This window comes from Diorhabda carinulata, chromosome 3 (assembly GCF_026250575.1).
Source record: "Diorhabda carinulata isolate Delta chromosome 3, icDioCari1.1, whole genome shotgun sequence".
In the NCBI taxonomy this organism is placed as follows: domain Eukaryota; kingdom Metazoa; phylum Arthropoda; class Insecta; order Coleoptera; family Chrysomelidae; genus Diorhabda; species Diorhabda carinulata.
Window position 1 is genome coordinate 27,136,397 of NC_079462.1, and position 16,486 is coordinate 27,152,882.

General features: G+C 32.1%; 1 protein-coding gene across 1 annotated transcript; it reads right to left on the reverse strand.

The window, feature by feature from the left end:
* Positions 1-14: 14 nt before the first annotated feature.
* Positions 15-3,221, reverse strand: LOC130891426 (sulfotransferase 1E1-like). The gene is made up of 7 exons (XM_057796174.1): positions 2,983-3,221; positions 2,021-2,155; positions 1,663-1,762; positions 1,203-1,401; positions 901-1,027; positions 698-792; positions 15-641 (listed from the first exon to the last, which is right to left on the reverse strand). The coding sequence occupies exons 1-7, from the start codon at positions 3,098-3,100 to the stop codon at positions 351-353; spliced, it is 1,065 nt and encodes a 354-aa protein (XP_057652157.1). The 5' UTR covers positions 3,101-3,221; the 3' UTR covers positions 15-350.
* Positions 3,222-16,486: the final 13,265 nt, after the last annotated feature.

The window sequence follows — 16,486 nt, forward strand, 5'->3', positions numbered from 1 at the left end:
AAAATAATAACAGATTATTTTCGATTACGAATATATAATGAATTTTTCTTAATCGCAGAATGCTAAAAACTATTTCCAAACACATTTGATCGTACTTAGAGGCATTAGAATTTCAATTACTTATATGATTTCTAAGCTTGAAGCTATTTTGAAGCAATTGATTATGATAGCTTTATTTAATTTCAGTCCGGCGGTTTTTTCTAGTTCCAATTAATTATGGCACAACGCATAATTTTTCTAGCTGTGAAGGTTTTAATAATTTTGACGGTGAGTCAAATTAAGGTTTTTGAGTTTATGTCTGATATTTGTGATGTAACTTTTCGAAATAAATATTTTACTAAAAAATGTATCTAAAAAGAAAATTGTAGATCCAATCCTTTTGAATTATCTTCTATCCATCTCTCAGCTTCAATATTCAATTTATCGTCAAAGTAATTTCTCCAGCCTCCATTTGTTCCTTTTCTTATAAAACCTTCTTGATCTTTAAGCATAACTCCTAATTCTTTAAAATCTTCGTTGTTAACCGATTTGTTGTTTTTGAAGTTATCGATCGACAAATGAGCCTCTAAAAGAGCGATTTCCTCGTGTTTATAACTTTGCCCCAAAAATTTGGATACCTTCTCTATACACTTTCTCAAATCCTAAAAATGATTATATTTATTAGATACTGAGTAGACAACATAGATTATAAGATTACCTTGATCATATCTTCGTAGAAGAGAAACAGAAGATTGTCTTTATTTCTGCTATTCCATCCTTCTTTAATATGTTCCCAATAAGGAGAATAGGGTACTAAAATATTTATTGTTTATTGAATATAAAATGAAATTGGGATTGTCCGGTTAATATCTGATAAAGTCAATTTATTTTTCTAAATTATTGCATATGGTTTGAACTCACCGTGTCCTTTTTGAAATAATTTCCAGAACTCCTCGAAGTCTCCATTATATCCTTGAGATATGTGAGCTTTGCATAAATGATAATCAGAAACAGCCACATCTTTAGGATTTCTTGCCACATATATTACCTGAAATTTCAATTTATAACATCAATTTTATTATTTATTTTTTTGATAAAGTCAGATTGACCTCCATTTTCAACTCTATGGTTGCAACTGAGTAATTATTTCAATTTTGACATCATTGATGCATGCCACTTGAATTAAATTGAATGTATTATCTATATTCGATAAAATTCGGTACCTTACAACCAACATCTGATAAATTTGGTGGCAGTAAACTTAGAGGTAAATGAGTTTTAATGAATCTTCTTTCAGACATTTCTTGAAAGTATCTCCAACAAGGTGAACTTAGTTTATGAATAACTTCACATTTTGCTGGATTTGATTGATTTTTTTTCAAGAGTTCTGATTTTACTTCTTCATGGAGCAAAGAACTGAATCTAAAACGTATAAACTGTGAGGTACTAAAAATATAAATTGTTGTAAAAGTTGAGAAATAAATGTGAAAATGAGATCAGAGCTCAAACAAATAATAGTTAAAAGGAAGATGATGAAACATTGTTTTTGAAAATGTATGTCATTGGAGCATACTGTTGATATTGGAATGGAAAACAAAAAGGGGTGATAAGGATAAGCATGAAGAGTAAAAAACTCACCACATTCCCATATATATAATGATATAAAATAGAAAATTCACTTACTCTAAAAATGGACAACGTTGCTTAAGAGGAATTTGAGCTGCTTTCTTAAAATCCAGATTGTTTGCCAACAACCAAACTAGTTCTTGTGTCAAAGTTGTACCTAAAATATAACAACATATTGAACAATCAATATCAAATTGAACTTCAAATATATCAATAAATTTTAAAATATTGATACGTATGACAATAAATTTTATTCATTGCCAAACGTTGATATTAGTTTCGTTCAATTGAGAAAATATCAATTTTAAGAGTCCTTATGCCTCATTACTATGATTATAGGAGTTTCCAAGGCGATTGTTATATTGAAATTACATAATAGTTTTATGTACAGATTGATCGAGAAATTCGTGCTTACCTGATCTAGGAAAAGTGACGATAAAAACATCATTCGGTCTGAGGGCAAACGTGTAATAATGATTCGCTTCCTTCCTGTACCCACTTGGTAAAAAGTAATCTTTAGGTCCTACTTGAAGAAACGTCGTTTTTTCACCTAAAAAAGTATGTTATTGATCATAGTATGAAAATTTCGTATCCGGAATCGAACTCAAAAGACGTGGTCCAACAAAATATTTTGTAATATTCAGCGATTTCCAAGAGAGATATACCAGAACAGTTACTTTCGTTTCTAGTGATGAAAATTGAATTCATCTATTCATTCATTTTGTATAAAGTATTTCGATGACCTTAAAATATTAATAAGACGGGAATAATTTTTATACGAGGGCAGTTTAAAAGAAGAGTAACTTTATAGTCAGACAACACGACGACATCTATCAAAATTTCACATACATTTGATATATAGATTAATATTATCATATAAGGGGGTACATATGGCAATAAAGAGTTTTAACATTTTTTACGTATCAAATTAAAGATTAAAGAAACCGAGAAAAAGTTACGTAAATATTATCCTAAAATTTGGTTCTAGTTGTGTTATGAAATCATTACAAATTATCTTCTTATAAACAATAATATGACAATATTAATAATAATAAAGAAAAATATATCTTTCCCCACAGAATTTAATGATAATTCTTTTATAATAACTTGATATAACATCTTACAGCAAATAATGTTGTCCTATAAATTTGGATTATTTTTGAATTGATCATTATTATTTTAAATACGTAATACTATATTTTTAAATTTTCAAAATTAATAAAATAATCAAGTTAAAAATATGTATTTATCTAATTATTTAGAACGTAAACAAATTATTTTTTGGCAATATATTCGAAATATTTTTACAGTTAAATATAAGTACCTAATTAAATGTCGAACATCGAATTTTAAGATAAGAAAGAAGACGTTAAATACCTGTAAATTTAGTAAGAAGTTCTTTATTCACTTTTTCTTCAACTTCTTTTATGGCATAAGGGAATTTTTTGTCACTGTCACTATTAATATTTTCACTATATGTAAGGATGGGTGCCATAGTCTCAAATACTTAACCAACAACTTTCATTTGAACTTATGCTGCGTTTCTCATTATTTCTTTCGTATTGATACATTTTGCTTAATACCATTCCTTTCATTGTAAACTTCATCACGATTATACCTGGGTGATTGAAAATATAGTCAAAAATATCGTCAAGAAATATTTTTCGTATTCTATACAACAATAATGATAACTAACAGTATATTCAAAATAAAATTATATAGAATGATGATTAACAAATATAACCGTATTATTGTAATGGAATTAGATAGTTGGACATATTACAGTTGGTTGATTCGTTTTCCTGTCTCCAGTAACTTGACCTTTGTCTATACGATTAGGTAGTTACCAAATATTTTTGGGTGTTTAAAGAGCCTACGAGTATATTTGACTGAGAAACGCGTGGTTTCTCAAAGATAAATATAGTTTCCTTAAACAGCAGAGAAAGAAGGAAGTTGATTATAAGAATTTATAAGAAACGTCACAAACTGCTATTCATATTTCTAACATTTATTCTAGAATTGAGGAATAACTACAATGTCCAAGAATGCAACAAGGATGTAATACGTTCACACATTTTTTGTCTAGGAGTCGTTAAGATACTATATTTTCATACAATAATACAAGGTCACCCAAAAGTAGTAATAGGAACAATTTGGAAAAACATGGTTGAAAAATCTGTTTCATACTTCAGGTTCCTATATAAATTTCATAAGACAAAGTTTTAGTTCCATTTATGTTAACTTGAAAGATGACATATCAAATTCCAGAAAATACCACTTATAAAGTATATGGTTTTGATATAACAATGTTGACGCGAATCTGTATCATGAATAAATATTTTGGATAGATGAGGCTATATTTGGCATACAAATACTGTTATTCATGTTCAAAGAAATGTACTCTCATAATCGAAGCTTTTACCGCTTAAAAGCTTGAAGCCAGTCATATTTTAACTGCTCTTAAAACATAGATAAACTGCTACATCTAACTTATCCTTATCCAGACTTATGAGATAAAACGTAGAACTAAGTTGACATGGGGTGCATTTGGAAAACTAAAGCATATTTTTCAATTAGATATCCCAATATGCCTGAAGAGTAAAATGCGATTACCAGTACTTACTTACGGAGCATAAAACCTCCCCTCAAACCTCAAAAAAAATTAAAAGATCGATGCTTGGTCTTTCTCTTAGAGACAAAGTTCCGAATAACCAGCTGTGGCAAATGTATTGCTGTTGCAATTGAACGAGCTACAAAGCTATAATGGAACTGAACTGGCCACATAACTAGGCTTGCGGATGAGCGTTGGGCAAAGACGATTTGGTAGCAAAGACGATTTGGTAGCAAAGACCTAAGCACGTATACTAATGAGACAGTGCAGTATAAAGAGAATGCATTAAAATGGATAAATGCCGTATATAAACAACACAGATGGATTCCGATATGGGATGCTTAAGTCCAGCAGCAAATAAAATATGGACTAACAACTATTCGAAATTTCTGGTAAAAAAGAGGAAAATTGGGATAGCATATAATACAATAATCGTTTCCAAAAAGTTTTTATGAACATATTCTTACTAGAGTAGATAAAAGAGCTCAATTAATGTTGAAATATACAGAAATCAGGTTAATTTGAATACACCTGCAGACTCAATATAACTGTCTCAAAAATTATCTACACTTTTTGACCTTTTTTATCGTTTTTCTATCTTGATAATAATAGCTTGAAGACTGGCGATATCCAAAATATTTAAAAAAATGCAAATTATCTGTGGATTGTATAACGACAGATCCATTGCATAAATCCAATTTTCGATTGGTTATACTAATGAACAATTTTTTGTTAATTTGATTTGTCTTCTCTAGTAATTGCTAAAAACATTATCAAAATAACAATATAGAGTAACTTCTTCATGAAAACTAAACATATTTAGATTATAACACTGAAGTATTTTCCTATTCTTTAACCTTGATCTATTTCTCGGAAAACTGTTGATATCGCATTTTCATCATACTTTTCTGGCTTTCATGGTATATACTGGGTCAGTTTCGTTCCTCCTCTGTAAAGGCGGAGTAGCTCATCAACTGTCAAACTAAATATTGGTTGTAAAGTGGTGATAAATTAGCATACAGCATTGTTCATGTATCGAGTCTCTGCATTTTTATTTGGCCCGGTTCCTTGCCGAAGAATATTTCGAGTCGGAGTTTCATTTTGAGTTAGTCGTGGTGCAGATCAAGCAGTGATTTACTGCTGGATCGAAAGTACTTTCAACGTACCGTGAAAATGTATCATGTTTTTTCCCAATATTATAACAATTATATGACTGTAACAAACTAAAGCAAACAATGTACACCTATTCGAACGTTTTCTCCAAGACTTATTTAGAAACTGACTATTATAAATGAATGGTTATAAATTCCTATATTTAGAGATAAGGAGGATTCTCTCGCCTTCAGGTTAGACGGGCTAAATCAACGTTATTCAAGGTTTGTAGTCTTTCTAGGCTTAATAATTTGAAGTACGTCTGATGAGCAACGTAAGTAAAATAGTACAGATTCTTGTTGATTTCGAGGCGCATAGATAAATCAGTTTTGCCCACTACATCACGATAAGGCAACTCTCGTTTGCGGAAAAAAATCTATCGCCCGTTTGACAAATGCGTTTCTAATCAAATAACTTGTTTATTCCAAGAAAATTTGCATGTGTGTGTGTGTGTGTGTGTGTGTGTGTGTGTGTGTGTGTGTGTGTGTGTGTGTGTGAGATGGAATGTCCTCAGAGTAAAGCTACTGGCCACAGACATTTATATTATATTGTACCTAATGAATATGGTTGATTTGAAGTAAACTAACTAATTTATAACCGTTGAATGCCGTGTCTCATATGCTTGTAGATTGTTCTGAAAAATAATTTTCTTGTTTGGCTCTTTAATATCTATAAAATCATCTGTAATATTTGATTATTTAGAAGAAGATTAAAATAATTTAACTTATCTATGGTAACCGCTTTCATTATACCAATTTGTAATTATGATATAAATTACAGTTGATATGCGGAGTTATAGTTTTAACCAATTTTGATAACGTTGATAATGAAGTCAAACAGATTAATATAAGCCAAGCAGATTTTATACTAAACTTTGATACTTATACTGTTAAATATTCATTTATGATATTTACTCCATCGATTTTTTGTAAACCCCTTGTAAAATCATTTTGTGCCAGGTGAAAGTAAAAATTTATATCTCAACAATCTAATCAACTTAAGTCTCATCAATTTTATAATTGTAAATTTATTAAGTAAAATAAAGAGCCATAAATTTTAATGATTACATCTGTTTTCACCGTTCACTTATTTTTATTGTCCAAATATAGTATAATCTTAGTTAGGTACCTAGAAATCAACGTATTGCTAAGTAATGTATGTTTCGTATGTATACAGTTTGGTACATTGAAATAAATACAATAAATTGTTTTATTGCTAGGAAATATATAGAGTTTTAACGGAAAGAGATCCATAGAATTTGTGATCCATGTATCAAAATTTTCATAAACGTATTTGATAGGTTGGTCTAATACTTATTAATACTTAAGAAAGAAGCTAGTATTGCAGTTCCACAATGACTTGTTGTAGACAAGTTCATAAACTAATCCAAGTTCAAAGACTTCGAAGATAATGCTTTGTTTTTACTGATTAAGAGATATCAAGGAAGTATAGAGACAAATTATGAGATCATTGCTTCGTGATTTATTAAAAGTGATAAGTACAGTTTACAATACTATTATACTTGCACTAAAATAAACTGCAGAGGGTTGTTTTAGTAAGCGGTATCTACATTTCAAGTAATCTCAGAATGGTGAAGACTTTACGAAATAAAATCGTTTTCTATAAAACTGTAGTTTCTTTTGCATCGTTTGTTGATTCATTACCATTGATTGTTATTCGTTTTCTCCCAATAATCATCTCAACTGAAAAAACCGTACCAGAAGTAAGCAATCCTACTATAAGAAACACAAAACAACTCTGTAAACCTTGCAAAGATAGTTTCTGGTACTTTTTTGGTTTCAAATCATATTTTGCTTCGTACTTTTTCTGATTAATTGAATTATCGTATACCCATTTGTAAAATAAACCCGCCTCTTGTATAGCTAATATCCAATAGTTCATTTTGTATAATAAAGGATGGTTCTTCTTCAAAATAAAATTCGTATTTATCTGCACCAACTGAAAAAAAGTGAAATATATAGTATCAAATCAAAAACAAAAAAAAACGAAAAAAACAAGAAGAATAATGAGAACCCCAGAGATGGAAATACTGCGAACCATCAAGGGGTGATGACATAAGATAAGAATTGGGCGTACAGGATGTGGTGAGATGGGTCAGAGCACGAAAAAGATTCTGGAGGGATCACGTAGAAAGAATGTTAGAGGACAGATGGGCAAAGTGGGATAAAACTCAGAGACCGAACACACGCAGACTTGTAGGCAGACCACCAAAGGGGTGGTACGAGAGTTGGAGTTCAGCATTTCATGTCAAATGTTTCTATAGAAGATCGTCATAGTGAGTGCATAGTTGTGATAATACACTTGAATTGCATAGAAAATACATACAAATACATACAAAAAATATCATTCTAAGTGTGGAAAGAAATCTTTAAGTGAATCCAAATGATTTTGTGGTCACTATAACTCACCAAGTGAAATCATGAAGGACAAGTTCATGGAACAGTTGATGCGTAATAGTGATCAATCTGGAACAGTGATAATTCTAAACTCAAACATGATTGCAACCTTTGGCATAGGAATAATTGACCTTTTTGTCTTTGAAAATACACGAGGTTAAAACGTTATTGTTAAAACCGAATACTATGCTGCAATGTTGGAAGGTTTTTTTGCTTCAGAGCTTGAAACTCCAAGAAAGTGGATTTTCAACAAAAAGTAGTTATCAGTTACACGTCAATTGAGTGGTTGTGAAACAGGTGTTCCCAGACTGATGTCGAAAATATGTGATATTCTATGGCCTCCTCGTAGTCCAAATTTGAGACGTTTCAACTGTTTTTTGTGGAGAAACCTTAAACACAAAGCTTACAGTAATAATCCGAGAAACATCGATCGGTTCAAGGAGAATATCCATGGCAGCAATTACATTAGTATTACTGAAGAAAGTTTGCTTGGTTTTGTTTCAACTATACCTTCTGCATTTATTTTTCTAAAAATCAAATAGTATACGAATTAAGTGGTTTTTCTTTGGAAAAAATCAAAACATGGTTCAGAAACCTATTTTCAAAATGATAGAGATGAATGTAGAAATTCACATCTGCAGTATTTCGACCTAAATCTTGTTATACAATTTATTATTAATTGCTACTTATATTAATCACCAAAATATAATTTTTATTATCAACTCATTGTATTAGAAAATTTCTTCACAATCAAATTAATCGTATTGTATACGTTATTTTAACTGAATGAAAGAAGTTACGTTAAAAAAAGATACTGTATACGCCTATAAACCTACTGGGTCGTCGTATACAATCTCCATATCCTGTACGTCTTTTATGATTGATAATACTTGACTGACAACATTGGCAGCGTGCTTTGGTTCTTCTAGAAACAACTGTAAGCTTTCAGCGCCACCACTAACAGGAATACTTTTTTCTCTTATTTTAGCCACAGTTTCCGGTCCTCTAGGCTGAATCATCAAATCAACAGCTGGCACTAAATAAATCTTATAGTTGGCATCCAAAAATTGTTCGACGTTAGTAATTTTAGGTGTTAACATCGGATATGTGAGTAAACTACTCAGCTTCGTTTGATAGAATACGGAAAAATGGAAAAAGTACCACAACATTATTATCAGTATGCAATTTTTCCGGACATCTTTTGTATCCCATCGAAGGGTTTGTATTGTAATCATTAATCTATATGTATTCATTATAGAGTCACCAAGTTTTAATTTCCATATAAATTTCCAGGTTAATATAATAATTAAAATAGAAAATGAATAATATCCATATACTTTTAATGGAAACAGTAGTAATAGATTCGGTACTATTACTTGTCTAGGAGGGCATATCAAATATAAAGTAGCTTGATAAATCGTTCTGGTATATTCGCATTGGTATCCAGGAATTCTTATGTCGCTGTAAGCTCCATATACAGCAGACTCGACGTTATACGTTTCCAAATCATAAACAGTCATTTTCAAATTAGCAGTTCTTTCGAAATCTCTTATAAAATTATGCAAAGTGACAAAATTCACTTTCAATCCCATCTTTTCTCCTAATGTATTGATGTAGTTCGTCAGTATACCTTTTTTTGTCTCTGCGTCGTAGTAAATAGCGAATGGCGCTAGAGGAGATATGAAATTAAAGTCGCAGTTGTTGAGCTTTCGAGGTATTTTCTCGTCGAATGGATCCTTATTTTTCACTAGTTTCAAATTTATTCTCTTCCCGCAATCATTTTCTCTTGCGTATGGGAACCACGTGAAAAATTTTTTCTGATTTAAAGTAACAACTGCGTTGTATATTTTATACATCCATAATTTTTGGAAAACTCCTGTTAGATTATTCGTATTAGTTTCGTTTTGTATTATAATAAGAAATTTTGATTTGCTTTGCCACACCGACGATTTATTAAAAATGGAAAGCGTTTCGAAGAAACTTACGAGATTTTTTTCCACAAAAATAAAGTCCTCGTCGCGACATAGGAGTTTGTCGAAATTATAAATGTCTGTGATTAACCTCTTTGACAAGTTTATTCTAGTTATAAAATGATCTATTACTTTTTCTCCTGAAATAATCGTTAATGGTGATTTCTTCAAATATTTCCAAACAAACTTAGTTACTTCTATATTTATAGGAGTATCTACTTTTATTTGATAGCACTCAGTGAAAGTACATAACGCCACAAATAGAAGCAAATAATTCATCGTAGAAAATAACGAAATATATAAATTGTAACACAATTCGAAATGGAACGTTTAGTATTATCCGAAACGATAAATAAAAAATTCATATTAATGACTTCCAATGAATAGGTATATCCACAATTATTATAAAATCATAATTATAACCAAGTATCACAAGACATGATTAAAAATAAATTAGAAACATAAACAAACATTGTGTTATATGCTAATCGTCAATTTTTTTCATTTTATTTATCAATTTTAATTTATGTGACGTTCATATATCCACTTCTAATATCAGAAATTTTTATTCATACATGAATTAGCAAGCTGATTAAAAGTCTCAATGGGCACGAAATCCCAAAACCCCTTAATCCCGTCAAAGCAATTCCTGAAATGTCCGAAGGTACTCTGGGAAGGGTTTTGGTCAATTATTCTAGAGCTTGGTACAATGATCAAGATGTAATTCCGGAAATTCCGTAATGGGACGTCACGTTGGAATCAAAATGTGAAGTATAATGTATACTGCATAGCATTAATAAAGTTTTATTTTGATTCGAAAAGTAATATTTAGTGCAAAGACATGTCTATATATGTATTAGTATTATTTATATGGTTATTGAATTTATCAGTTAAATTTCGTGTTTTTGAAGCGGCTTGCGGTTCCTGATTTTGATAATAATAAACAATGTTTTGAACCTAGACACTTAGCATTATATGGAACTACCCTCTTCGAAACAAATGGACCAAACACGCGTTAAAATAAATAACATAATAAGGGGTATCGTATCTAAAAATTTCCAGCCATATTGAAACCGTTTTTGTATATATTTCTACAAGTGAATCGACAACAACGTAAAACAAGTATAATCATTGGAAAAAGATAGGAATTGTGTGTGTTATATTGTGATTTATGACATTCATTTACCACATGTCAAATTAATTTTATCCTCTCGACCACAGGGTCCTATTCGCTGCTTCGCCAAGTCGTCTTTTTGGAAACCAAAGTATCCAATACCTGTACCTTTGGTATTTTGATTAGTGCTTTTGCATGTAGCGACGGCATTATAATTTCATAATAGGAAGTTCGATCTCTTAAAAGAAAATAATAACAGTCAGGCCAAGTCTATAATAGCCGCTATACCCAAAGAATATCACAAACACACAAAAACCCAGTAAAAACTCAGTACAGGCCTGAGCAGGGCACCAAGCATTTTTCAAGCAGAAATATATGCGATTGAAAAATGTGTCTAGTTCAATCTAGAGAGGAACAATCGCAAACAGGAGATCATCATCTTGTCCGATAGTCAAGCAGCCATTAGAGCTCTAAGCTCCAATATCATAAAAGCCAAACTCCACATTCTCTCGAAGTGTGAGGCACTAGGGCACTCCAGAGTACTACACCTAGGAGAACTTGAAATAGAAGATCACTGGCAATTCCATCAAGCCATCCCACTAGATTTTTTAAAAGGAGTGGGATCAATGGATCAGCTGTAAACAATGGGTTCCCCAATATCGCAGCAAAAAAGGGGGGACACAATAGATTCTTTGGGTCGCAGTGTATACGATACTCTAAATCTATATATACATACATAAATATGTACAACTCCAACCTAATTTTGATGACTAAGAAAACATTCTGATTCCAACGTGACGTCAGCATACCGGTGTATGTGAATCGTGGTGTATATCAATTAGGGTTAGCTCCAGCATATGTTCAAGACAAGATTGCAAGAGATGATTATTTAAACTGGATATCAATCAGTTAACACTATATCTTCAAGATCAAAGTGCAAATTTTGGACATTGGTCTTTATTCGATCAAGGTGTAGAATTGATAATTAGAAGATATAAATTATCACAATATAATTTTTGTACACGTGATTTTCAGATCCCTACAAATTTTCAGTAGTCTGCCCATGTGAAGCAATAATTTTTTGTTCACTGGTGACATCTTTTTGAATATATTTGAACCCTAGCTCTTGAAACTATAATTTAAATACAAGAGGTTCAACCATTGTCTGGTAGATGTCCATAGTGAATTCTTTTTCTCAGGACTTTTAATTATTTATACTTACAGGTTTTAGTCACCTGAATAATTCATCTATATTATTTAAGAGTTAAGACATGAAAGTTAAAGCAAATGAAATGAAGAGTGTGCATGTTGTAACGATCATCATAAGAAATATTCCTGTCCAACGGTCCTGTTTAACAAGCAATCAGAAGAATGAAGTCAAATACCTTGGAATTCACCTGGATTAAAATAAATATCCGACATAGTTACGAGAAGGAAACAAGGTTAAAATTAATTGCTTGATTGAGAGACAATCAAAACTAAATCTGGAAAATAGACTGCTCATTAACAAAGCTATATTAAAACCAATAAGGGTTTACGGAATACTGCTACGGGGTATAGCCAGTAATTCAAACCTTGAAATATTACACCAGATCAAGATATTATGCATCATAAAGGTTAGAGCATCGCAGGACTAAGTGTATAGACTTAAAAGGAGATTATGTTTAAAGTAGAAATGATTATAGAAAAAATGTATTGTTTCTTTATTTCTTCATTAGATTGGCAACTGTTAAGCCCATTTCGCACCAAACCAGTTCAGTCCATTCGCGTTTAGTCAAGTTTTGTTCAGTCAAGTCACGTCAAAATTTGCTTTCGCACTGAATATGTCGCTTGTTGAGTACTGAGTCAGTCAGGGTTGTGAAGAATTTGTGACAAGATAGATGCTGTTCTGCAAGCCATAATTTTACTTCGATTATACAGAATAAGGGAAAAGACGAAATTTCTGTTGGGCACGTTTCCTGATGCTGCTTTATGTTGAAATATAGAATCCAGAAACTACAGTAACTTAAAATACGGCCATGTTATTTTCGGGACACTGTTTGCACCAGTCCCAGGGACTGGCTGAAGTGGTTTGGACTGTTTTTCAAACATTGTATTATGCCTGTGCTTACAGCAGAGAAATGGAAAGACATTGCTCAATCGTTTTATACGATTTGCCAAATGCCGAACTGCATCGGGAGCATCGACGGTAAACATTGCCGAATAAAGTGTCCACCAAACGCTAATTCTCAGTTTTACAATTACAAACATTTTCCTTTAAGTGAAAACCTAATGCGACCTTATGATCGTTGGCAGTTGAGCTTTCTCAGCAGAATATTCAATTATCGTTTGTCCAGAGCAAGGCGAATCACAGAGTGTGCCTTTGGCAGATTATCACAAAAATTTGGCATATTTCAAAAACTTATAAAAACTGATGTACAATTAACGGAAAACTCAATTAAAAGTGTTTGCCTATTGCACAATTTTGTCCGACAAGTTCAAAAGGATCTTCAATTTCAATCCTTGAGACCTACAAGTATCCACAGAGCAAATACAAAGGCATTGCAGATCCGAGAACAATTAACGGAGTATTTCATGTCACCAGAAGATTCTGTACCATGGCAAAACGAGATATGTCAGGATGTTTTGTAGACAAATCTGTACCTCTTTTTCACGAAAATATTCTGTAATAAAAACCTAGTTACTTACCTGTTGTGTTCAATTCTATAGCTATGCTTCTCCATGCAGCAGCAATCAAATCTCTGTGCTTTGGATGCTTAGGATCGTATATTGCTTCTTTCGCTTATACTAATGCAATTAGTGCTTCTATAACCATTTTCTCCGTGCAACTGTCCCGACTGATTGATTGATTCTTAAAATTTTCGACCGGCTGAGTCGCAATAAGTCATGGCAAGTCTTGATGCGTTGGGACTTGACCGGACGCGCTTAGTATGCAACTAAATTTACACATTCTCTTTGTTTTAATGGTAAGTTAATATTTCCAATTCAAAAGCGTCCGACTTGACTGGATGCGAATGGACTAGACTGGCTTGGTGCGAAAAGGGCCTTAGAGTTCGATATTTCTAGATGAAACCCTTAATATGAATGGACTATGGACAGCCAAATATTCATTATTATAGAAACGTTGCATTAATTTTGTTATCCCATATAATGGGATATAGCTTTTTATAGATGATTCAAATTAAAGGCTGCGCGATCTCAGCACCCCATATGTGGAATTTCGATTGATCAATTATACCATCTGAGAGTTCGGAAATTGGTCACAAAAGGCCAGTTGGTCTTATTAATTGGTCAGCATTGAAATTTTTTTTTTAAATTTAAAGTTGTTCGAGGTCATTGAGAAATTTTAGCACCTCAATCACGCAAAAAATGAAAACATCCATGCGCGATGGAGATGCAGTCGCCGATTATTTGTCAGTTTAATTTTATATTAAAAACATTTAAATCATTGTATCATCGTCGTAACGCGCATACTTTGACTCTGTAAATTGTTCAGGGCTTCAGAAAATATTGTTTTATAGAAAAGGAATTTAGACATGTACTACTATCAAATATGTTATAGTGGACAAAGAAATTAGATATGTTTTCAAAATACGTGAAGGTTTAAGCGTATGTATGGAATTTTATATAAACAAATTTTTTTAATTAGAAATATTTTATTTAAATAAAAAATTATTATGAAAATTAATTCTTTAAATACATTAATTATAATTCAAGTTTTTCAACTCTATACCTAAGTTTCTTTTATATAAAAAAAATTTCCACACTCCGTTTCGTTTCTAGAAAAGAGCTGTGCATCTTTACTGCCGAGATGTGGTGGATCTGTGGCCCTGATACAGGCTCAGCATGCGCATTACGACAACTTATTTAATTTTTTTAAGATTACATTACACTACTAAACAAACGAAAAAAATTTTTAAAGCTGACCAATTAATAAGACTAACTCACCTCTTATGAACCAATATCTGACTTTTCAAATGGTATAATTGGTCAATTAAAATTTCACAAATAAGGTACTAAAATTGCGGAGCCTATTTTGAACTCCACTATTGCGGCAAGGGACAACATGAAAAATATTTAACGTTTCATAACGATTTCAAAAACAAAAAAAATATAATGGAATCTATTTGGAATAACAAAATTCCTGTAAACAATATTGACCATATTATCAAATATTTACCAATTAAAATGATCTAGCAAATCGTTTTCGAGATAACTTTCTTTATTTACACATTCACTTTGTAGAATCAAGTCTTGATCAGATTTAGAACTGGTATGAACTCTAAATGAGTAATGGTCATTCAGATAAAAATACCAAATGTAATGATTTCTGGAATTCTTTCTGTAATTAAAGATACAAAGAGACTTGAAAGTTTCTAGTGAAAGTAGAAAGCTTGGAAATGGAATTGCCGAAAATCCATCAGAGAGAACATTCCCCGTTAAAACTTATGCGTGTAGCTTCTCAAACTAATTCGTAAGTTGTTTACCGAACGAGAGGTGCTGAAGAAAAGCGATGACTTATGACTAAAGTTTCCGCATATAATCTCCATTAGACTCAGTCAGTTTTCTAGGTCTCTTAAGTGAAAATAGAAAGAGAACCATTATTGTTTATTGATGAAACGCAGCAGTAATCAGAAAAGAAACGTACAGTGATTGATTTGGTAACCAAACAAAATATCAAAGTGGAAAATATAGGGTGTTTAGGTTTCAAAACAAAGTTTGGTTTTTATAACAAATATTTCGATTGATTGTGCCGCATCTTGAACCAATTAGCTTTGATGCAAATGGATAATTCAATCCATTATGCCGAGTGTTGAGTATCTTGTAAAAAATGCATACATACAGACATATACTTATGAGGAGCAAAAAGTGGCGCAATATAACGTGCATATTGCATTATCTTTTTTCACGAGGTAAACGGTGCGTGGGCGAGGGGAGCCTAGCGTGGTTGGATAGTTGCAATCATGGAGTTTTAGTAGCCATGAGTCACGAGAACGGTCGTTAATATGTCTTTATAAGGCGACTGAATCAATTCAAATTCAATTGAATTATGGGTTAAGCGTTTTGAAGAGATCGGTTCCACGTTTAAAACATTAGCAAAAGGTCGTCTAAGAACGTCTAGGTCCACAGACAATATTGATAGGGTGAAGGAGTCAGTACGAGAAAATCCGCATGTGTCTTTTCGGAAGCGATTGGCAGCTTTAAACTTGTCGCGACGAAGTTTAAATTTATTTGCAAGTTGGATCTCAAACTGCATACTTATAAGCTTTAGTTAATGCAGGAATTAAAAGATACCGACTTTAGAGCAAGGTTGGTATTTGCTGAAGAAATGCTTAGTCGATTTTCCACTTTTGACAACATCCTTTTTTCGGATGTGGCTCATTTTTGTTTGAATGGGTTCGTAAATCGACAAAATTGCCGTTACTAAACCGAAAAAAATCAAAAAATGAAACATCAAAAACCACTCTATAGTCTGAAAGTAACGGTATGGGCAGCAATCTCATGCAAAGGAATTATTGGCCTATCTTCTTTGAAAGTTCACGAGGACGAAACATCACCGTTAACGCCGACCGTTATAATGCGATGTTAGAGGGATATTTGACTCCAGAACTTGCGA